Raw genomic sequence first — 24,336 nt, 5'->3', positions numbered from 1 at the left:
GTGTTACAGCACATGGACTTGAGGCCTGAAAGACTCTGACAGATTTGGAATGTTAGCGAAACAGAAGTCCCAAATGATATGGACTCTGCGGGGAAGCTGTAAAATCAAGGCTTTTTTACCACATAGCAGAAGAAGAAAAAAATGACAACGAAATGTTTTGTCCCTCTCCCAAGTAGATGAATTGACTGTAGCACTTTTACATGATGCAAATCTTGTCTCTTTTTATCTGTTTTTAAATTGGTGGTTTCTTTTTCCAGTCTTGGTTTCTTGTCACTTCAGGTTTCTTTCCTACTGAATGGCTTTAAGGATTCTAAAGTTAATTTGTATGCATTTAAGCAGTGTTAGTCAGGGTCTGTATAAACATTTGATTCTGGTGTGATGTCTGCAGTTAAGCCTATGGATTCTCTAATCAGAAAGCCATAAGTTAACCTAGGGTAGAAAGTTGTGATCACTCTTTCTTTTTTAATGTAAGGCTACCTCTTGGCTAATGATACTCAGGGAGAGACTCCGCTAATACCTCCAGAAGTCATGGAATATTCCATTAAACATTCAGCCGAGGTTGACATCAATACCACACTTCAGATACTGGGATCTCCAGGAGAAAAGGCCTCTTCCATCCCAGGGTACAACAGAACTGATTCTGTAATTAGGTAAGGATGCATCTTGTACTATTAAGTGTGTTAAATGCTTTTTCAGAGATAAAAAAACAAACCTAGAATGTGAGTAGACTTCTGTGAATGTGAAAAGTAAGCAATATGTAAACACCGAACATTTGAAAAAGGAAGGATTGACCTAATAGTCTTAACAGAGGTAATGAGCCAAAGGAAATAAACAGAAATGGTTTTTTATATTTCTACTGAAAACCTATCTTTGATCTATTACAGAAAATCCTTAAAACTACTTAAGTAAAAAAAAGTTGGCAGTTCAAAATCTTTAGATAATACATACAGCTTTAGCAAATGCTTTCCAGAACATCAGTGAACTTCTCTACTTTGAACATGAGTTACTGCCCAAGCTTGGCAGTAGCAGCAAAATTGATCCTCAGGGCATGAGGAATTGTTGTCAGTTATGTACACACATCACTGTCAGCCTATAAAAGAAGCAGGAGAGATTTCCCTTCTCTTTTTGCAAGAAGGCTGATGCTCACAATGGACTCCTCAGTTTGAATCCTCACACTTCAGAAGATTGCATTCCACTCTTAGTTGACACAGAAGAGGCTTCACACAAGATAAATTGTTGTTTTCTTTAAATGTTTTTTTCTGGGAAGAAGGTAGAAAAAGCAGATCTTCATTAGCAATGAGGGGTGTCTAGTGTTCAGAAGCTTGAATATTGCTCACTTATACTATTGTCCACTTCAAGAAATAGCCACCAAACGGCATTTCTTGATGCAGTGTCTCAGTGGTGGTAGGAAAAAAAACCAGATCTAAATAAGGAGAGATTTGAGGCCCTTTGGCAATAACTCTGAAATAGTTCAGAGTTCTTCAAGAAATAGGCCACTGTCAACTCCTAAATTTCTTGTGTACAATCACATTCTTACAAAATTTGACATACTAGTATTTAATACCAAAGCTAGTATTTAAAGTCATTTTATGGACTGATTGTATTAATGCAGTCACCTGGTGATTTACTACTTCAGACTATTTCCCTGCAGTAATGAACAAGAGCAAAGCAACTGGTCATTTCTGTATTTGCTTTTTGGTATGTGTCACACTGCAAGCGCTGCACAATTAGAACCCGTTTGGTCACTAAACTTTATGGTGCAAGGAAGGGAAAAGCGGTTTTTCGAAACAGCTTTTCAGGCACTCCCAAGTAGTCCATTTGTCACAATGTTTGTGAAGATTCTTTGTTGCAGTAATTTTGATGTCAAAATTACTTTTAAATCTTGACTTTTAAAGCATAATTCTTACTTTTTGGATGATATTTGCCGGTCTATTCTCTCTCTCTCTCCCCCTTGCCTCACATTTCAAAAACAGTAAATTCAGGTGTTTTTACTTGATTAAAGTTGAAGTGCTTTGTATTATCCTGATCCTTCTGTCATATTTTGTGAAAAATGAAAGTGGTTTTGGTAGTTGCATTGCTTCTCCAAAAACCACTCTCAGCATCCTCCTTGTATTTTAAATCTGCAGGTTGTTATCTGCTATTTTAAGAGTGTCAGAAGTAGAATCTAGAGCAATAAGGGCAAATCTCACGCACCTCCTGAGCCCCCAGATGGGCAAAGATATTGTATGGTTTCTCAAGCGCTGGGCAAAGACTTACCTCCTAGTAGATGAAAAGTTGTATGATCAGGTAAGGATATAACTTTTATGAATTTATTTGTGAGTATTAGCAATAATATTGTCCTGTGAATGTAGATGTCAGTGTAGCTATTTAAAAGTGCAATGCTAAAGTATTTTTAATGTTAAATGGGTTGTGATTCGTTTTGGAATTTGTTTGAAAATTGATGTTTTCTTCCATTTGCTAATTAGAAATACAAGTTGTTAGGGGACTCTTCTTGCACATTTTGCTGTAAATGTGATTTTTTTTTTTTTTTGGATAGCCATTGCCATATCAGAATAACACAGTGCTCCTAGACTGTGTAGTGAGTGAAACTCACTGACTGCAGTGATGTTATAAATTGTGACTGTCCATCAGATTTTACATTTCATCTCTAATACTGTGATTGCTCTTGATTGTGATTCTGAGTTAGATATTTAACACCACCACAAGGCAGTATACATTAGCTAATGTCATGCTACTTTCTCTCCTCATTCTCATTGTATATATCATTATTTCAACGGTGCGTTCTTTGTAAAGGGCAACTTCTCACTGTGCTTGGACAGCACTAATCGTGATTAGAATTTGATCCTGATTTTGCTTATCGAACTAACTGTAATCCAGCTAGCTCACAGAGGCCACCCATCCTGAGGAGGTCCTGTTGGCTCTAATTTTGGGAAGTCTCCTCCTCCTCCCCTTTATTTCCACTATTGAAGCAACTAAGCATACTAACGCTTCAGGAGGCCTCTCCTTAACAGCAATAGGTATCACATAGACTTGTAAATACTTGAAGTCATATTATTCGGCTCATACATACAGCACAGCTAAGAATTTGTAAAGGTACCAGTTGGGCAAGAATTGGAGATCATGTTAGAAGGAGATCCACGTGAAAAACAGTGTAAAGAAACAAAACAGAATGTCTAGGAAATGCACACATTTTGGTTGTGTTGGCATGTGAAAGTGATTGAAACCTCTATTTAAACCTTATTTTTAGGTTTAAACCTTATTTATTTACCTTTAAACCTCAGTCATGTATATATCGTGAGTCCTTAAAGGTACAATCGTTAGTGGTGTGCTGACAGGAAGCCCCTGCACAGTTACTACAAAGTCTTTGGATTTCACTCTTGAGAAACTTCCTTTAAAGATAGGAGAACAGGCAATTTCAAGGAAGCATATTTTAATGTGCCAGGACCAGAGTGTGACATCTTTCCTAAAAGATATGTAGATTGAAGAAACCACCTGCAGAAAGCACATTTAGAAAAATTGAGGTGAAAATTAATTTTTACAAGTTTCTATTTAGATCAAGAACTAGGTTTATTTCTAATAATTTTTACCACTGAATTTTGAGGATTTATGTCTTAAATTCATGGAAACACTTTTGGGAGGTGATTTTGGGATCTTTCTTTTAATTATTAAAGCTTTTGAACTTTCATTGGCCTTAAAAGCTAGGCATACTCAAACCTGATTTTGTAATGAGGTTGAAACTTTTCTTTGTTTTAGATGTTGTCCTTAAAATCGCAAGATAAATTTGGCAAAGATTTTTCTGTTACAGATATTCTTTGCCTTTGTCTATGTAACATTTGTGTAATTTAAGTAGGAAAGAAGTGACAGCCTGAAAAGAATTTGCTGACAATGATTGCCATACACTTTGGGGTTCTGGCTTCTGTAAAACTCACTCATTTTAATGCTTTTCTTATAGATAAGTCTGCCATTTAGTACAGCATTTGGTGCTGATACAGAGGGTTCCCAGTGGATTGTGGGTTACCTTTTAGAAAAAGTGATCAGTAACCTGGCAGTGTGGAGTTCAGAGCAGGACCTTGCAAATGATACTGTACAACTGCTAGTAACATTAGTGGAAAGGAGAGAGCGGTAAGTTGCTATACCTCTGGAAGTCAAAAAGTTTCTTTTGCTTCCTTTAAAGTTTTTTGGCCACAGTAATCCAGATATAGGGCACTTCATATTCATGTCTCTGTAAGTCAAATTACATTAGTAACATACTGTAACTGAAAAAAACACCACAAACTTGTCTGATAAGCTGAGGAGTGAGACCTGTATTTGACAAAACATCACCTAATTTTTATTACGGTTTAGAAGTGCACTCTCCTTCTCTTACTTTTGTGCCTCACTCTTAAACAGTGAGAAAGGAAAACTCTCCTGGTCTCCACTCTTATTGCAAGGATTTTTGTGTTGCTGTTAATTTTGTTGATTAGGAGTTCAGGTACTGGCTAAGCCAGTATGAAATATGTTTTGTAAACCTAAATTTCTTTTTTTTAAATACAGGATTTTGTGGATTCAGACAAATTTCAAAGTTTTCTTTGGTATTGCAAACTGTGAAGCAGGAAGTTCTTGAATGCTTTATTTCTGTCAACTGACCTGCAATTATACATGCAATCATGCATTCACAGTCTACTGAAAGACTGCTCTGAAGTATGAGGATTTAAAATGTTTGAGGATTTTTCTTTTAAAAAAAAATTAAACCCCACAGGAGCTAGTTTTAGAATAAATTGCTTATTTTATTATGATGTAATGAGACTAAGCTTTTAATCCATGCAGTATGTCCATTAACTCTGTGTGTGTATGTGTGTAAAACTAAAGCACTTCCCTGCTTTTCTCCTGTATGAATTGATCTATTTTCAGAGTATCTGAGATAGAAATCTGAAAGCTGAGGCATTAGTAAGATGAAAATCAAAAGGCAATTTGGCCTCAGAATAAAGGAATTTTTTTAAAAATAGCAACAAAAAACTTCTGGCAACTGCTAGAAACATGATGTGCTCTGTTCATACAATTTTGTGAAGTCTTTAATGAAATCTTTTTCCCTCTTTTTTAGGGCAAACTTAGTTATTCAGTGTGAAAACTGGTGGAATTTAGCTAAACAGTTTGCAAGGCGAAGCCCTCCTCTTCACTATTTGTCTAGTTCTGTGCAGAGAACGCTAATGAAAGCTTTAGTTCTAGGAGGCTTTGCTCATATGGATACAGAAACAAAGCAACAATACTGGACAGAGGTAAGCTATTTTGATACTTCTATTACCTCCATATAAGCAAGCAGTACAACAAGTTAGTTTAGGGAATTTTATGGTGACACAAAATCAATTTGTATAATATATTTTGATATTTAATACTGATGATTTTTAAAATTATTATCTCTTTGATCGATACTTGTATCTATTGTATCTAAATTGTATCTAGAATATCTCAACCTAAAGAGAAACCACTAATAATTAATTGGAGGATTTGTGAAGCAGACAGTAGAGCAATATGTTTGAAAGAGACTATAATAGGACATTAGAAATTTCCCTTGTACCAGGACATTTCTTCCTTTCATTTTAATTTTATGGTGTTATGAATTATTCTGTTATCACTTAATCATAATGACAGTAATTGAAAAGCTAATGTGGAACATAGTGAAGAATCTTGACCAGCTCTTTATGCCCTGGCTCCATTAAAGATCAAATATTTAATACCAGAAAGGTTGATGCTAGAAAGTAGCTGAAATGGTATCAGGAAGCACCACATAACTTTCTAAAGCATTGACCTTCTGAGAAAAACTTGCTTTTATTGGCAGAGCTACGAAACTAGTGATTTAAGGTAAGACTGTAATGTACTAGAAGTAATTGGGAAAAAACATTTAACTATTTTTATGGAAGTTTCTAAGTTGTTTCCAAATACCAATGATGAGAAGTGATTTCACTATTGAGAATCATAATGTGGCAAAGATAACTGTGGGCATTAATCTTAGTGGTTTCATTAATGAGCCGTAACAATTTTTTTCCCCTAATGCTGCATTTGAAGGGAATGGAATGCTTTGAACCAGAGAAGGTCATTGTTATTTGTTTAAACACTACAAAATTACCTAAAATATTTATGGAGGTGCTCATTTTGACACCTGCCTGCAGACCATGATGGACAATGAGAAGCACTAATTGCTACCACTTCTGCTTACATTAATGTGACAGATAACATAACTGAGTCATTGGAAAGTGGAAGTGATTGATTCTTGTACTGCCATGCCAAAAGCAATGAATTTGCTAAATTATTTAAATCTCACATCTCATATAATAGTATGCTTATCTTAATGTGACTTTTCTGAAAAATGTCAAGGTTCTTCAGCCACTTCAGCAGCGATTCTTGAATGTGATAAACCAAGAAAACTTTCAGCAGATCTGTCAAGAGGAGGAAGTGAAACAGGAAATCACAGCTACTTTAGAAGCACTCTGTGGCATTGCTGAGGCTACCCAGATTGATAATGTAGCAATTCTCTTCAATTTCCTAATGGACTTCCTTAATAATTGCATTGGATTAATGGAAGTATACAAAAACACACCAGAGACTGTCAATCTCATAATAGAAGTCTTTGTTGAAGTTGCACATAAACAAATTTGCTATCTTGGAGAGGTAAATACATCCATAAGGGGAAGGAGGGGGCAGAGTATGTGTGTGTGCACATGCATGTGTGTAAGTGTGTATACAGTGCTATTCCTTAAAAAAAAAAAAAAATGTAGTGATTTTTATAGAGAGAAAGAAAGACTATATGGACACATCTGTTAAGGAATTCCTTTGTTTTAAAACATACACTTGCAAAGATTAAAAGCAAGACATTTAGACTAGGGTTTTTTTACCAATAAATTTATCCGCAATTCATCACTAGTCTGACTCTATGGGTGGCAGAAGAGGACAGACAATGTTGAGTATTTTTTTATAACAATATTAAACTTCTCAGAAGTCTAGTCTAGGAGAATTGCAGCACTGTTTTATGTGGCAAATGCATACCATAGAGACACTGCCTTGGTCCTCGACAAGGCATTAATAGATCCCAAGAAGTTAACAGTTAAAATTTTGAGTTTGTGCAGTGCACTTAGATCTTTGCACTGTTGGCTAATTATGTTTTTGCGTCTGGAAGAGTTCCTGCCTATTCCAAACTGGGTATGTACAAACAGCATATTGTGGCTCCAAACTTCTATAACTAAAGTGTGTCCTCAGGGGATTTTGTTGGTAATCTAGTTTGTGAGATTAGTGCGATGTGTCAGTCTGTTCCAAGCCACTCTTGCTGGGATTTTTGTTAAGACTGAGGAATCAAGAAAAGTAATGTTTTGCTCTTTCAATCAGTAGCACATCCATATATGGCTGTAAGTGTTCTTATAGTCTCAGGTGGCTGTTTCCTTGATGATTTTGTTTACAGTTGGTACAAAAGTGGTCATATACTGAAATTAAAATCTTGATGTATTGTCTACCAAGTAATGCCATCTTAGAACAAAGTGTGTCACTTTTAGCATATGGAAGTTTTCTTATTATGTAACATTGTTTTATAGGCCAAAGCCATGAACTTGTATGAGGCCTGCCTAACTCTGCTCCAGGTGTATTCCAAGAATAATCTAGGTCGACAACGGATAGATGTTACAGCAGAAGAAGACCAGTACCAGGATCTCCTTCTTATTATGGAGCTTCTCACTAATCTTCTATCAAAAGAATTCATAGATTTCAGTGATACAGGTATTAAGGAATTGGTGATTGATGAACCACAAGTTGTTTTCTAAACTGTAAGAACCATTTTGGGGCTTGTGTTCAGTCCATATAAAGGAAAAGCTGAAGTTTAGGCTTGACTAGATCCGGATATGAAAATTGCTATTTAACGTAGCAATGGAAGGACTTTTCACAATATTCTAACATCTGAAATTACTACTGCTGTTATAAAATAAATTGGGGTTGTATAAAACAGCTTGAAATCTGAATGTTGCGAGTCTGAACATGTTGTACCAGCAGTTTTATAACAAAAAGCAGGTAGAGAAGTTGGAATAGTAAAGTAGTGCTAGAAAGCAGATGGATCATCTTCTTAGTACAGGATTGAACTTTTGTGAAATGTTGAGCTCATTAAAATTCCACCATGTGAGGGTTTTCTGTATTCCTCTTTCACAGAACACGCGTTATGATTTCTGGGTGTAGTTAAGGGTTCCTTCTTGTATCCCAGCCTGTTACTTTCTTACATGTATTTGCCACGTAAAATTGCAGTTGTATGTTCTGGCAGTTAGCTGTGGTGCATTGCTTTTGAATAAGCCAAACATTTGCATGGTTCATATCTCACAATGTTCTATACACTTTGCACAGATAACAACCCAGGCAGATTCAGTTTGATACCAAGCATATTTTGATATTAATTGCTTTTCTGAGGTACATCTTGAAAGAGAGAGCCTTGTACTCCAAAATGCAGTACATCATTTTATTTTTTCATCATGCATGCACAACACAAGTACAGAACCAGATTTAGACTTTGTCCTTTGAATGGACAACCCAGTGTTATGTAAAGTATTTGCTTTGAGATCTGGATGTTAGTTGTGTGGAAAACACTAAAATACTTACCATGAAATGAAGTAATGTGAATGAAACCTAGATGCAATGCCCAGAGATCAAATGTATTGCAAGTTTTCTACGTACTGCTGCTGACTCAATGCAGGAATTATAAAAGTAAGGTCACTGCCAGTTAATGGGAAACATAGGCCTTAACCTGTAACTGGAGAAAACTTGGCAGCATCCAAACTGCAGAATTTTCTATATTAACTCTCCCATTTTTTTTCTCTTTCTCTTTATAAAAGATATTAAAGCATATGTAAATATATAATATATATAAAAAGTATAAAAATGCAGTAGTATTTTAATCACTATGTGTTTATGTGTGCAGGCATGAAGCAGCTATCACTAGAAACAAATGCAATGTTCTGTAATGGAAGGGAGCCCTCAGTATCTGAAGTGTTCTGGTTTAGCATGCCATCTGGTACAAGTGATTATGAAATGCTTGGTCCTAATGAATGTAAATATAGAGTGAAGTGACCGCCTCCACTCACTACATTTCTATTTTAATACAGTGCCTCATGGTTTTTTTGGAGAGAGGGGACTAGTCCTATTTATAAAAATGTCTGTATTATAAAGAAATGGGACTGTTACTTCAATATGTTTAATCTTCCTTTTATACAAAATATTTTTTGTCTTTCCTGCAGATGAAGTATTTAGAGGACATGAGCCTGGGCAAGTTACAAATAGATCTGTATCAGCAGCAGATGTGGTCTTATATGGGGTTAATTTAGTTCTGCCTCTAATGTCACAAGATCTGCTGAAGGTAAGTATATTTTTACACAGAGCTGCTAGAATGTGAAAGCTTTATAGTAATGAATTCCCAGAATTTGTTCCTATATGCATTCGACCTCTATAACTTGAATTTTCTAGACTTCCTAAATGTAAACAACTGTTCCATAGTTCTAGATACTCTTTGAAAATAAATACTGTAAGCTGAGAAAATGTATATCTGAAGATCCTAAACAAAACTGTTCTTCTAAAAGCAAGTCTGTTGCAGATCAACAGCCAAACCTGAAATGTGGCTTATGGAGTCCTTTTTCTCATTGTGTCAGAAATGTGACAAGAAGTATAAACTGTGATATTAGTTAAAAGTAACTATTTATTTTCACAATACAGATGGCTTTCAATTGTAGGCATCAGCAGCTTGTCAGTAGAATAGTAAAATATGAAACAATGGGGCAGCAGCATTTCATTGGGTTGCACTGTGTTCATGTTTTCCTTTGAACCCAGGGAACACTTCTGAAGGGTGTCTGAGCTGTCCCCTCTTCACATGGCTTCTCATCTGGTAGCACTTGCTGAGTGCAAGGGCTGTGTCCATTTTAGATCAAACTGAAAATGTACCATGGGAGCCCCTCAATTGTGCTCCAAAGGATTGCAAGGCTTTTACCCCACAGGACTAGATTTATCCACATCTGAAGTAAAACTCCTTTAATTTGTGTAGAGCAGATACCAGACTGCCACCATCAACTGTTTATCTTTAGTAATCATCTTTTATTGTACCACAGTGTTTGTATTTATATAAAGTTGTAGCCATTCTAATTTTTCTTTAGTGCAAAGCATCAGTCCTGTCTCTTTCTACCGTTGAAAATTATGCCAGAAAAGTTATGTGATTGAATCTAAAAATATCATGTTTTTCTTTTGACAGTTTCCATCCCTGTGTAATCAATATTACAAATTAATCACTTTCATATGTGAGATATTCCCTGAGAAAATTCCACAACTTCCAGAGGACCTCTTTAAGAGCCTAATGTACTCACTGGAGTTAGGGATGTCATCGTATCCTTTATAGAGCTTGGGAATGTTTAAAAAAAAAAAACTAAGTTGCTTTTATAAGGACCTGTTAAAAATAACAATTTTTTATCTTTGTTTTTTTTTCTTTCCTCTTTCTATGAATATCTGCATCTATAATTATATATCAGTAATTGACTCTTGCTCTGCTCTCTGGGGATTGAGAGTTTCGCTGTAGTGTCCATTGAGATTCCAACATTTGCTGAATTGCCTCTAACTTGTGGTGCTTGCGCGCAGCCTTTAAGTAGCTTAGCATGTAAGTTTTTTCTGGCAGCCATTCCTGCCTCCTCCATTACTTCATTTCAGAGTGTGTAACTTCATAAGCCTTCAGCTGGTATCCCAAAGCCATTCCTGAATTAGTCTCTCAGCTGGTAATACAAAACATTGCTGCTGTTCTACTGGGCTGGCTCCAGAGCATTTCCTGTCAGGGTGCCAATGGGCTCTCCCTCTCATAATGGGAGTACCATTTTTACTAATCTGTGGCACGTGTCAGAAACAGATGAGCTTGACCATAAGGGACTCTTTCTGAAAATGTTATGTCAGAGAGGGTTATGTTACCTTAAGGCATGTAGCTAATAAAAGAAGGTAATGAAGTTGGAACCTTTTTTCCCCCCTTTTTTCTAGTGTTTTTTTAATTAGCAACTTTGTAGTGAAAAGAAACCTTGAAACATACAAGAATTTCAGATATTTTCTAGTGTCACAGCTGGGTGGTTTGACCACAATTTAATTAAACTCTGACTTCAATTCTTTAACACCAATTATCAGAATGAGCTCAGAGGTTTGCCAGCTCTGTCTGGAGGCTGTAACACCATTAGCAGAACAGTGTGCAAAAGCACAAGAAACAGATTCAACCCTTTTTCTAGCAACGAGGCACTTTCTTAAGGTAAGGCATCTACGTTTTGTGTTACTTTGTTTTTTTGCATAAAGGTAGCATCCAGAGGCCAAACAGTGATCATATCCAGATTAATCAGGATCACACATATAGTAGGAAACAGCCTGTCACCTAAAAAAAAAAAAAAAAAAGTGGCAGCTTAAGAAGAAAAAGGGCATGAAGACCTGAAGATATCGGACTAGAGTACAAAAGAGGGTGGAGATGTAGAGGGAACCACTCCATTCTTGCCAATAAACAAAAGCCCTGAGTCTCTCAGAATGCAATTTATATATCCATGCTCTGCACTTGAGCTTTGAACTGATTGACACTTCTAGCAGTTACTGTGGAAGCTGTGAACAGAAAGCTTCCAGGATTCTGTGAACTGGAGGCTGGGTAGAGTGCTAAAAGGAAAGGCATGAAAAAGATCATAGCTGGGAACTAGAAAGGAAATGCTGTCATTTATTCAATGTATCTAATGAACTACGTGTTTTCTTAATTCAATATCGCATTCGGTACTTTCCTTTTAGGACTATCCACTTTAATAAATTTTGAAGTGACCTGGTAGCAACCAGGTTCCTACTAACTGGCAACAAAGTAATTGCAGAATTTGTGTACTTATCTTCTGATTTTGTATAGACTTCAGTTTTACCTAAGACAACTTTTCTTACCAAACTGACATGGGGACTTCTGAGGATTGCTCATTAAAAGCTTCCATCAGACAAGCTGAGAGAATGAGAAACTTAAATAATTTTGTCTTTATGTGTCTTCTAAGTTAACATAGTTTTGTTCCTTAATCCTAAATTTTCACTTAATATTATAATATTACTCTTTACTAATCTGTTCCCGGGTTGACTTTCTGTGAGCTATAGGAGTCTCCAAAACTTGAGGAAAAGTTCCATATTTTATTCTGAAAGAGCAAAGGCTTTTTTCATTATTTCTCTGACATATCTGCAGCTTTTGGAGAAAAATATAAGTGATGTCATGTTTCTCTGAAGAACAGTTGATAAAAATCAACAAGAGGTTCCAGTGCTCTGAGATGTGAATTTATGCTGTTAAGCCAAGACTCAACTTCTAAAAGAACTTGGCCTCTACATTACTGGTACCTAAATTCAAAAATAAAAAAAGGGGGCAACAAAGCAAACAGCAACCTTGGATGTTTGTAATACATGTTCATTGTTATTATCAGAAGTGAAGATGAGCTTCAGCAACAAATGCTGGTGAAGTAGAAAGTTAAGTTTACACTTACACAACTACTTCTGTTTTGCAATTTCAGATGGTTTTTGATATGCTGGTACTTCAGAAGCACAATACAGAAATGACAACGGCAGCAGGTGAAGCATTCTACACGTTAGTGTGTTTGCATCAGGTATGGCATTCAGACACACCCTGAAGTCATTTGTTAAAGGAGAGTGGTTATTTCTTGTGTCCCTGGTAATCATTTGGGATCATGGAATCATTTGGGTTGGAAGGAGGGACCCTCAGGAGGTCTGCCTGTTTCAGCTGCAGGTCTTTGCATTTGTCCTTTTTGAGTTTCGTGACCTTCCTGTCAGCTCATTGCACCAGCCTGAGTAAGTGTCTCTAAATGTCAGTCCTGGCCTTGAATGCACTGGCTGCACTCCCCAGTTTGGTTTCATCCCCAGACTTGAGAAGAGTGTATTTTCCCTCCCCCTCCAGGTCATTGACTAAAATATTTAACAGGACAAGGTCCAGATGAGAGCTCTCAGTGCCACTTAGAACCAGCTTCCAGGTGGAATATGAGCCATTAACCTCAATCCTTTATAGGCTGATGGTACAGGTGTGTTTTTACACATGTGTTTTTACCCATTTAGACAATAAAATCCCAGCTTGGTTGCAAGGGTGCAGTACACAACTGCGAAAGACTCACCTTAGGCATCCACTGCACTCGTCTTAGCCATAGATGTAGTCATTTTGTCAAAGAAGGCAGGTTGGTAAAGCATGATTTCCCCTGGGTAAATCCACACTGTCTGTTCTCAGAATCACAGAATATGCTGAATTAGAAGGGACCCATGAGTATCATCAAGTCCAACTCCTCGCCCTGCACAGGACCATCCCCAAGAATCACACCATGTGCCTGAGAACATTGTCTGAACACTTCTTGAACTCTGTCAGGCTGGTGCTGTTACCACTTCCCTGGGGAGCCTGTTCCAGTGCCCAACCACCCTCTGGGTGAAGAACCTTTTCCTAATACCCAATGTAAACTTTCCTTGACAACTTCAGGCCATTCCCTTGGGTCCTGTGACTTTCACCTGCCCAGAAATAATTTCCAAGAGTACTTGCTTCATTATTTTCTTAGTCATTCAAACATGATAGAGAGCAGCCAGTAATGAATGACATGAACCAGCTTTCTGAACCCTTGGATAGATTCTGTCAGATCTCATGAGCTTGCATGCATCAAGATTTCTCAAGAGATACATGGGTTGATCCTCTTTACTATGCATAATTCCTCTCTTTCTTGAACCCTGTCTCTAGTCACAAAGGTCTGGAAAAACTTGTCAGTAAAGACCAAGGCAAAAGAAAGCATTGATTATTTCAGTCTTACCTCTCGTCTATGATCATTAAATCTTCTATTCCATTCAGCAGTAGAACCCATATTTTCCCTGTTCCTTCTTTTAAAGTACTGGTAAAAGCTGCTTTTTTTGTCTTTGATGTCCTTTGCTAAATTCAACTTTAGCTGAAGTTCATTTTTCTGTCATTGTTTTTGTCCAGACAATGTTTCTTCTTTCCTCCTTTCTAGCTGTTCCTGCTTCTATTTCCTGCATGTGCTGCTCTTGGGCTGGAGTTTAGTCATTAAGTCCCTGCTTAGCTGAATCTGTGTCCTTATTGTTTTCTTCAGTATCTGGACGGACCATTCTTGTGCTTGGACGAGGTTGTCCTTAAAGGCCTGTCAGCTTTCTTGAGCTCTTTTTGTCTTCAGAGCTCACTCCCACAGGATCCCACCCACCTGTCTTGAATAAGGTGACATCTGCTCTCATGATGTCCAGGTTCTTACTTGCCTGTCCTCTTTCCTTGCTTTCTTGAGAATCCTTAACTCCACTATTTAATGATAGCTGAAAGGTTGGCATTAATTACCACATCCCTGACCAGCTCTTACTAGCTGTGAATAGCAGATGCAAAGTCACACCCCTGGGTAGCCCATTTGGTATTTGAGCAAATGTCAGGGAGATAATCTCTTGTAAGTCTGATCTGGAAACTTCCTCAGGTTGCTTAGAGATGACTCAGTCCACTAAAAGCCCTGTTCTGGGGATTTGTAACAAGATCCCACCCCAAAAGATGATGTCATTTTTACTGCTTCTCCTCTGATCATGATCCATAAGCACTCAACTAGATTGCTGCCCAGTCTGTAGAAAACCATCTTTAATTTGAGCTGACTTTTCAAGAAATGTCAATCTTCTGTCATCTTCTTCCTTAAAGAGCTCTAACAAGCTTCCGTCTGTCCCTTGAAACACTCCAGTCATGCCACCTGTCCCACTACATATCAATGCCTGCAGTAAGGTTGCAGCTCTGAACCTGCCCATGGAGCTCTTAGCTCCTTCTGTTTCCAAAGCTGAACACACTTTTATACAGGCATTTCAGGTTGGCCTCCTTTCAGCCTGTTTCACCCTTCCTGGTGAGCACTTTTAAACCCATCACACTTCTTTGTGTTCTTAATACTTTTGGTCTCTCTCTTTACTTATCTACAAGTTGTTACCACCATCCCTCAACATGCCCTTTAAAGCCCTTCTTGCTGGCTTGGCAAGCCTTGGGCAAAGACGATGCTAAGCCACTTTGTCCCATGGATCCTCTCTCTTGTTAGCAGCCCTTATCCCTCAAAGAGGGACTCGTGAACATGTAAGAGAAAAGGACCCTGTGATATTTGGTGGCAAATTCTTCTTGTGTCTACCCTTACCCAGCCCCTCATGGGTAGAGTGGAGGGAACTGCCATTCTAACTCCTGTGTCCTTCATTTGTACTCCCAGAGCTCGGTCCCTTTGGACTTGCTTCAGGTGTGTGTTCCTTGGCAGTGTCCTTCCAGTCATCTTTGACATGTTTCTTTGTCTTTTGTTTCTGTCCAAGTAAGCATGAGAGTAAGTAGGAAGCTCTTAGAAAGGAATCTAAGCTCTGTCGCAGGGAAGGGACCCTAGAAAATGGAGAACTTGTGGGAGGAGATGATTGGTGTGGAACATGGGGCAGGCATTAAGAATAAGCCTATGCTAAGAAAGAGCCAGAAGGCCCCTTTGCCTTAAAATGGTTATCTTACTTTGCACTGCAAAGCACTGTACCTTGCTTTGAAGACTTCTTTAGCCTTACTAAAATACCCAGCCTGGATGAAGGATTTTATCTGGTTTAGAGGTAGGTGAAAGGCTGTGAGGACAGGTGAGGAGGTACTGATGGTTTTCTGTCACAGCCTTTATTCTGGCTCTTGTCATGATGAGAGAAGTTGTATATATTGTATCTTTTTTTTTTTTTTTATGTTTAACAGGCTGAATATTCAGAGTTAGTTGAAACATTGCTATCAACTCAACAAGATCCAGTAATTTACCAGCGGTTAGCAGATGCCTTCAACAAGCTTACTGCAAGCAGCACTCCTCCTACACTGGACCGTAAGCAGAAGATGGCCTTCTTAAAGAGTTTAGAAGAATTTATGGCAAATGTTGGTGGACTTCTCTGTGTAAAATAAACAACAGAACTCTATGCCTAATTTAGACCCTTTCTGCAAAATGCACTGAGAAATGCTGAATGCTGACTAAATCTTGTACCTGTCTCTGGGTTCTTTGCAGCCATCTCAGATTCTAGAGAGCCTGGAAGTTTGAACGCAACACCATGGAATAGGAGAGGTCAACTTTGAATCAGCTTTTGCTATTATGTATTAGCTGCAATCTGTCATACTTGGGTGTGGAAGAAAATGAACAGAAAATCTGAATTGAATTTTTTTCCATTTATGTGCAGATATGGGCACAATAAAATAAATGCAGTGCCTTTCCCCCTGCACTGGTTTAAAATATGAGTGGTCGTATAAACACACAGTTTTCTTTTCTACCCAAAATCATGTTAGAGTGTGATGCAGATACATATAAAGCTCTAAACAGTTTAGCTGATTTTAAGCTTTATTTTTCCTCTCTTAAAGTTTGAGTTTGTGTTCCAATGGGGAAGAAAAACCAAATGGTATTTTAACTTGTGTTTAGTTCTGTTCTTCTACATCAATCTGACATTGCAGGTTGAATGCAATGCAGGTTTTTACATTATGTTCTGCTGCCTAAAGTTCAGAGAGAAAAAAAGGTGTATATTTTTGTTCCCCTAAAATGAACTTTAGGAACTGTAGCCATTTCATTGCCTTAATTTAAAAGAAAAAAAAAAAGCTCATATACTTTAGGTAAGAAATTTAAGGCAAGATTTAAGGCAAGATATTACTCTTCAGAGTTGGTTTAGGATGTTGGCACTGAGCTGCTGTGTACCTTTTGCAGCCCTTCATGTTGACGTGTTGTTTTGGAATGAGTGTCTAATGCAAGGTTCATGTGTAGTTTTACTTTCAGTATCTGTTTTGATTCTCACCTGGGTTGCACGCAACTGCAATGTATTTCTACACTGAACTGTTTGCTTAAGCAATAACAACCCAAAAGGTGTGAATTACTGGCAAACTTTACAAAGTTGGGGCATTAGCTAAAACAATTATGCTAGCACAGGGGCATCAAACCCTTTTACTCAAGCATGTCTGACTCCAGTGGGGAAGGGTAATTGGGAAGTCTAGTGCTGTAGGAGATTTTTGTTTTTGCTGAATCTAGCCCCACTTCTGCAGAGGTCTCCCAGCTGCTCTGCTCTTGCTTGGTTTTTTTATATCAGCACTTAAGCTTTTATCATAGCAGAATATAGTGCCCTGAGTATAAAGAACCAACAAGGGAGAGCAGCACATGACTATGAAAGCAAGGCCTGCTTTGTCTCCTGTCATGAGCCAGAGGAAACTGAAGCAAACACAAATGCTGCATGTCTAGTAAAATTATTTCTGTGGAAATACACAGAGGCAGAAGTGGGCCCTTCCATTTAAGATCTCTGCTAGATTATGCTGTTGAAAATTCCCCATGTGTTTTTAAAATTTATATAAAAAGTCTGGTATACACCTTTATACGGCTATGTAGAGCTTCGTGTTTGCAATTCTGTGCCATTTTTCAGCTATTCATCTCAAAATTACTCACAATAGCCAGAATCTCACAACAGATGCAAATCTCTAATACTGTGCTATGTGATCTAAGGCTCTTCTTCTTTTTTTTTTTTTTTAAAGTTAAATCTGTAAGTGTCTCAAGCATGGATCCACAAGGCCAAAAATGCCATCTCTTTATTATACTTTTCTCTTTTAATTGATGTGAAAACTGGGCAAGGGCAGATTTACACATTACAAAGTGACCACAAAACTTCTTAGATAATAGCGTACCTTCCCAGATAGTATTTTATTTCTAAGATTTTGCGTAGTATTTTAGAACAGGGGTATTGCTCTCAATTTTTTCTTGAAGCTCTAGTGCTTTTCTTTAAAGGATTTCTTGACTGTGCACTTGCACAAAATACAATGATCCTGGCAGATCATTCTGTTTCAAACTGTAGTGATGGCTGAATTTTTATTTTTAAATTGGGGTTTGCTGTTTTTGAAACTGCTTCTGGAGTTTTTCTGAGTTTGTACATTGGATGGGACGGAAGTTCTGAAACCTCATTTTTTTCAGATGAAGGGCACTGAAGCCTGGGAACATCGGCAGCAGTAGGAGCTGCTGGTGTGTTATGAAGTGCTTGATGTCAGATATCCAGACTGAAGTCTTCAAAGAGATCATAGCAAATATTCCATGGTTTGGGTCTGACTAACTGATACACTCAGCCATCCTTTTTAACTAGCTCTGTCACTATTGTTTAATTAATCTTAAAGCTGGCTCACTATTTAAAAATATTTATTAACTTTAAAGTTTTGAAATCCCCTTGCATATTGTGATGAATGGGAGCACAAATTGAGTTTGTATTCTGGGCAAAGTAATGTGCATGCCCATTATTTTTCTTGTCAGGCCCACTGTGTTGTAACAATAAGAGACACACAGCATCTTTTGAGTATCAAGACATCAGCTAAAGTATGAACACTTACTTTCAAAGACTAGTTTTAAAGGTGGTTTAAAAATTTCCTTTGACCTTCATTTAAAAATAATATTATGTGTTAAAGGAAAACTGTCCTAGTAAGGGTTTGGAGTTTTTTGTAATTTTCCTGCTTGATGTTACACTTTCCTGTTTTTTAATTTTTCTTTCATTCTCATATATTCAACAGGGATCTTTCCATGCCTTTTTATGTTTCTTTTAGAGCAATGCTAAGATGTCTGTGCTTAGTGACATCCATGAAATGGTTGCAAAGGCTTCTGGGAATAAGTCCTGTTCATTCATACTCCTGCTGGCTTGGTGACTGCTTCTACCTGAGCTATTTGGCTTCTGTATCCCTACCAAAAAAAAAAAAAAAAAAAAAAAAAAAAAGAAAAGAATCTTCTGTGAACTTCTACACATCCAGTTGCTGTAAATCTGGATGTGAAAGCACACTGAGGTCCACAGGAAAGACTCATAGACTGTTTGTAGTGAACACTGAGAGCTGACTCCACATAAGTGTTATGAAAGTTTTATAGCATCATTGCATTGACTTTCCATTCACTGTGCAAAGTGAATAATGGTTCTAAAAATGCACCTGTTTTTTGAAGGAAGAAAAAAGACAATTCAACCGGAATTATAAATGCTGCGTGATATAATTGTAACAAATATATTTGTCTAGACTCTTCTTGCTAAAACAGATTATTAGACCAGTGTTTTCAGTCTGAGACTAGAAATTAAGTAGCTTCTTTCCCATTTTGCCAGCTCCTTCCCCATTATAATAGTTAGTTCTAATGCTGGCATAATAATTTTCTGTTGTTCAACCTATAGTTTTCAACACTGACAAGCATGACCATTGAGTTCAATCATAAAATTCAAGACCTTGTTGAAAGCACAGATACATAGGGACAGGGAGAAGTGGACTGGATGCATGAAACTTCCACTTTCATGTGCATTTATGCCTTAATTCGCTTCACTGAATTACCGCCAGAATCTGCTACTTTTTGCCCAGAGGTTTGTGTTTCACTGTTTAGTGATAAAAGGGCTCACCTTTTTTCTCAGGAATGAGAAACTTGTTTTCTCAGCATGTCCAAATCCTACTAGTTAAAAGAGAGGGATTTGAATTGGAGTCATCGCTTTCATAGTGAGTAGAACTCACTAAAGCCCCAGTGTTTGCCTGGGCAAATCCCTTTATGTCTAAGCCATGTAGTTCTAGAAAATAAGCTTGCTCAGAGCAGTCAGTTGTCCATTTAAAATCTAGTTCTTTAAAAGGGAAAGCAAATTCTAATTTGTGATCTGTAAAACTATTAAAAAATACAAATTTGCAGCATTTTGCTTGTAAAACACTTCAAGTAATTTCAGGTTTGGTTAAGTAATTACATAAGAAGGGGTGTTTTTTTTATGGAAGTAGCTTGATGAATATAAGCGCAGGAGTAGGAGCCAGGCTCCTCTAATTTTGTAATGTTTTTCCACTGGATCCTCGGTGGCCATTGGCAAGTCACTAGAACTGTATTGTTGCTAAAGTAGCATTAACACCTACCTACCTCACAGGGATGTTGTGAGGATTAGCTTATGCCTGTAAAATGCATTGAGGATCTGAGATGCTTTGTAAATATTATATACTTTAATTTTAGTTTTGTGAGGTGTAAGATTTACTGTAATGAAAACAGAAGATTTTCGTAATTGTAAAGCCCAGTAGAGGCAGCAGTGGTGCAGTATTCCCAGGACTGATCTACTGCAGTACAGTCATGCTTGCTGTAAATTGTAATTATTTTAATTACAGCCAATTGGAATGGCGGCTTCTTCTTAAATACGGTGAGATTCCCCACCAGTGTGCCTCAGTTCTGATCTACAGAGGGAGAGGACAGTTGTTGGTTATTCAGGCTTCGGTGCCTCTGCTTGTGACAAGTGCTGCTTGTGGTGGTAGGGTTTTTGTTTGGTTTACTTTTGGTTTTTTTACATTTTTCTGCAAAGAACAAACACCACTCATTTCTCCCATGTCTGTTCCAGTCACTCAGTATAACCAAAGTCTAATGATTACAATTAAAATTTTAAAAGCCAGCCCTGCTCCCCCACCCCCCGTAAATTTGCATTTGAGTAGATTGTGCTCTGTTTTCAGTAAATTAGATTAATGTTTTCTAGCACTGATCATGAAGCAAATCATGAAGTATGTTTTGCTCTAGAGCCTCAAGCTCTCAGCTATCTTATAAAACCCTTTTTTCAGTGTGAGATTTCTTGGGGCCTTAGAAACTGAGAAGTAAGATACCCCTTTTAATTCATTAAAGAGAAGGCTTTCCCTTCTCTTTAATGAATTAAAAATGGTTCTGCTTTTTCATTTCTTCCCATTCCCTATTCTGCTTTTCCTGTCCTTTTAAGCCACTCTTAAGCTGATTTGGAAGGCCCTTCCAACCTCAAGAGAAAGATACTACCCATGTAATTTTCCAGTCTGTTACAGCTTGATACTTGAAATTGATGAAAACCTCTCTAATAGCATTCCCCACACATTTGAATCTCCCATTGAACCATTCTGGAGTTTTTAATTAGAAAAAAAAAGACCTATATTATTTGTTCTCTTTGTGCAAAATAAGGAACCTCCATGCAGTGAACATGCAGTTTTAAGGCAATAAATGCTAGTACTGCTGTTGGTCAGGTGTGTAAATATTTTAAATGTGTCATTCAGTACTGTGTTGAGTTTATATATTAAAAACACAGGGAGTGAAGTGCTAGTTGATTTCAAGTATTGTTTTGCCTGTACAGTTGAAGATATGAAGTTGCATAGAAGTATTTCACAGTTTATTGCAATAAGACTTGGGAAATGGTTGTGTAATCAAGCCTTATCACGACTGAATTTTCAATTTTGGAACGATCACTTTGTGTATTTTTAAGATCCATAAGCAGGAAGAGGATAAAATTGTTTTCCACTAAAGACTTTTATTATTTTGTTTTGGCCATGTGTGATTTGTGTGTATTCTTGTTTAATATTTTTCTAAAATCTCACCTGTGTTGAATCCCTGAAAAAGCATTTGTTATACTTCCTTACAGTGGAAACATAAATAGGAACATTATGAAAGCTTAGGCTACACCTTTCGCTCTTTGGCTACAGTGAATGCACAGTAATTAGATTAAAAGTTGGTGGAGTAACTTTAGTTTACATCAGCACTTAAGGAATGAGTTTGTCCATCAACAGAAAAAAGTGTGATTAGGGGTGCCACAGGAGTATCTCACACTGGACTGCAATTACCAGAAGCGGCTGTGAATATACAATCAAATTAATCTTTTCCCCCATCTTCCAAAAGAAGTTTTAACAGTGACTTTTCAGGTCACTATTATCAGTGGTATTTGTCTACTCAAAAGGAATACTGATTTCTGGGTCTTTAATTTGTGTGAGAGTGTGTGTGTGTATTTAATCTAAACAGTTTTTATGATGATATCTGGCACAGAAATGTTCTCCAAACTCATAATCTGTTCCCATGTTAGGAACATCTAACAGTATGTTACTTCATGGATATCAGAGAAGTTCAGTTACAGGCAGCAGTTCCTAATGTGCTATAATACAATTACATTTAGATAAACTACAGCTATTTTCTTTTGTTCCTCTCTTACTTCCATGCACTCACATCATTTAGAAAAGAAAAAAAAGCTTCACAAATCCTGAAAGTAAAACTACGCAACAACTATGGTGGTGACAGCTTGCTATATATCTTGGCTGTGTGTATCACTAGAATTTTACTGGTTTCAAAAGCAAGATTATGCAGTTATATATTTCTATTGGCATGGTCTAGTTCAGTGAATATTTTGGGGAAGGACAGAAACATTTAAAGTCATTTTGAGGAAATTCCTGAAAGCAATTGGTAAGACTAACAGCAGCGTATCCAAGAGCCTTTCATGTAGAAAGTGGAACTATTCTGCTTTACCTTAAATACAAGTTCTGGAATAAACTTGAATGATTTGGGTACAAAGCCTTTATTCACAGTTGTTTGTCTAAGTATACACAAACCCCATCAATTTTGCCTTTATGAAACTTATATTGGCTTCAGTTGTACATGGTGGAGTTGGTGGTGGACTTTTTCCTTCAGTGATTTGCCATGTCTTACAAACAGAAAAGTAGGAAAGCACAACCCTCCAAGTGCAATTTGTCTGGTCGGCCAACCAAGGAGCAGGTTGTACATGACCTGGAAGAGGGAAGGAGGAGAAGGAGGAGAAGGAAGTGATAACTTTGCAGTCTTATCTGGAGAAAGAAAAATAGATCAATCTACAAAATACAAGTGTTATCCCGTAACTTTTAACCCATGTCATCCTGAAAGGGATTAGTAAAAGTCTGCCATTTTATCAACACGTTGGTTGGGGAAAAGAGAGTACTGTTTTGGAATTCTGTGAAATGAAATGTGATACTATCAGTGTGAGTTTTGTTGATTAAATAATAAATTCCTCTTTATTTTGGAAAACATTCCAGACAAATCTCTATATCCAAAGAGAACAAAGAAGCTACCCACTGTGACTGATACATAATTCACTACTAGTTTTTCTCCTGTCTATATTTGAATCTTGTGGAACAGCTGTTTTCACTTTAACATCTGTTAGATGGTATCGGATTTGATTTTCCTGACATGCCATGTTGCCTTTGCAAGTTAGAGTAAAGCAAAGCTATGGGTGTGATGTACTTCCCTTTTTCTTCCCCTCTGTGTCTGGCCTACTGTTACTGGTTGTAAAGACATGTATGTTTGATTTGCTTTAACTTATTGTTTTGGATGCTGCAGTTTAGGTTTGTGGCATATTCAAACTGCTTCCGGTCTTTGTGTTTGGTGTTCCCTGAATGAGTTATCAATAGCCTCCAACACAAGTATTGATTTGAAAGCCTCATTGGTAACTTGGTTTAATAAGCTGTCAGGACATTTGCTTTAGTTTCGGAACGGCACCAATACTGCTAATGGTCATTTGTTTTTGAAATGATTGTTGTAACTCACAAAAAAAACCCCCAAAGCCAAAAGCCCACCACCACACTGTGGAATCTTTAGGATGATCACCGATGTCCTCACGTAAGATCAACACTGCTTTGGGGAAAGCTTATATTCTTCTGCCACTTTAAGGAAAGACTGTTCTTCTGAAGTACTTTTTGCCTGCTTTTAGGCTGTTATGCACTTTCATGATTTCTTAACAAACTACTGTTAAAATGTACTGTAACATGGATTTTGATAAGCGCACATGTATTTAAACAATTCACTCAGCCTCAGGAAAGCTGGAAAAATTGGATACCTGTTTTGTATCTTGGTTAAAATGTTTGTTACCTGCATCCCTTAAGATGGCCAGATAATGTCTAGATCCTGCGAGTGTAACTATTTAAAATACCAGTATAGTCTGTAAAAGGAGGACAGTGTAATTTTGCTTTAGGGACAGAGAAAAGGGTGTCCTTCTCTTATTTTTCTTAGAGGTATATATAGTCTGAATTGGAGTTTCAAAAGCAGAAAGCAGTAATAAACCCCATTTACTGTTCAGGAAAAGAAATGTTTTCTTTCGTAACACTATCTGATTTCTATTTTCTTCCTTCTCCTTAAAGAGCGTGTGTGAAAAAAGTGCAGAGGTATGTCTAGGAAAAACTGTAAAATCTGCTGCTGTATATGTTTGCTACTTGACTGCATTTTCTGTTCCACTTTAATTTTACTGGTTTTGCTAAATATATTTTATATATTTTCCTTCCTGCTTCTTGTGATGGCAGAGTGATTACATCTTTTGGGGGGAAAAGCAAAAACAACTATGACAAGGCTTTGGGGCCAGAAAATGCCATGAAGGTTGGATGTTGCCCTGTATCTTGGGACATTTTTTGAGAGAACTGTGTAAGTTGGAAGCCATGGTAAAATCTATAGGGATGTGAAAATGTACAAAAGTATAGATACTGGTAATTCTGTTGAAGGGTTGGGGGTTTTCTTTCAAATACTTGTAAACTCTGTTTTAAATGTCAATACCACTAGGTGGTATTAAGTGACTAGT

At 37.3% G+C, this 24,336-nt stretch overlaps 1 protein-coding gene across 1 annotated transcript in view; it reads left to right on the top strand.

The window, feature by feature from the left end:
- XPO4 (exportin 4) overlaps window positions 1-24,048 on the top strand; it is an 83,448-nt gene extending 59,400 nt beyond the window's left edge. Inside the window, exons 13-23 of the mRNA XM_048294828.1 lie at window positions 473-650; window positions 2,127-2,286; window positions 3,953-4,122; window positions 5,081-5,255; window positions 6,352-6,645; window positions 7,560-7,740; window positions 9,240-9,358; window positions 10,241-10,371; window positions 11,149-11,266; window positions 12,528-12,620; window positions 15,734-24,048. Of these exons, the coding sequence (XP_048150785.1) occupies window positions 473-650; window positions 2,127-2,286; window positions 3,953-4,122; window positions 5,081-5,255; window positions 6,352-6,645; window positions 7,560-7,740; window positions 9,240-9,358; window positions 10,241-10,371; window positions 11,149-11,266; window positions 12,528-12,620; window positions 15,734-15,931 (1,817 nt within the window). The 3' untranslated portion in view covers window positions 15,932-24,048. The remainder of the gene's footprint in view (window positions 1-472; window positions 651-2,126; window positions 2,287-3,952; window positions 4,123-5,080; window positions 5,256-6,351; window positions 6,646-7,559; window positions 7,741-9,239; window positions 9,359-10,240; window positions 10,372-11,148; window positions 11,267-12,527; window positions 12,621-15,733) is intronic.
- The last annotated feature ends 288 nt before the right edge of the window (window positions 24,049-24,336 follow it).

This window comes from Corvus hawaiiensis, chromosome 2, assembly GCF_020740725.1.
Source record: "Corvus hawaiiensis isolate bCorHaw1 chromosome 2, bCorHaw1.pri.cur, whole genome shotgun sequence".
In the NCBI taxonomy this organism is placed as follows: Eukaryota; Metazoa; Chordata; class Aves; order Passeriformes; family Corvidae; genus Corvus; species Corvus hawaiiensis.
Note: the sequence above shows the minus strand (reverse complement) of the source record. Positions and strands in the feature narration are given on the sequence as shown.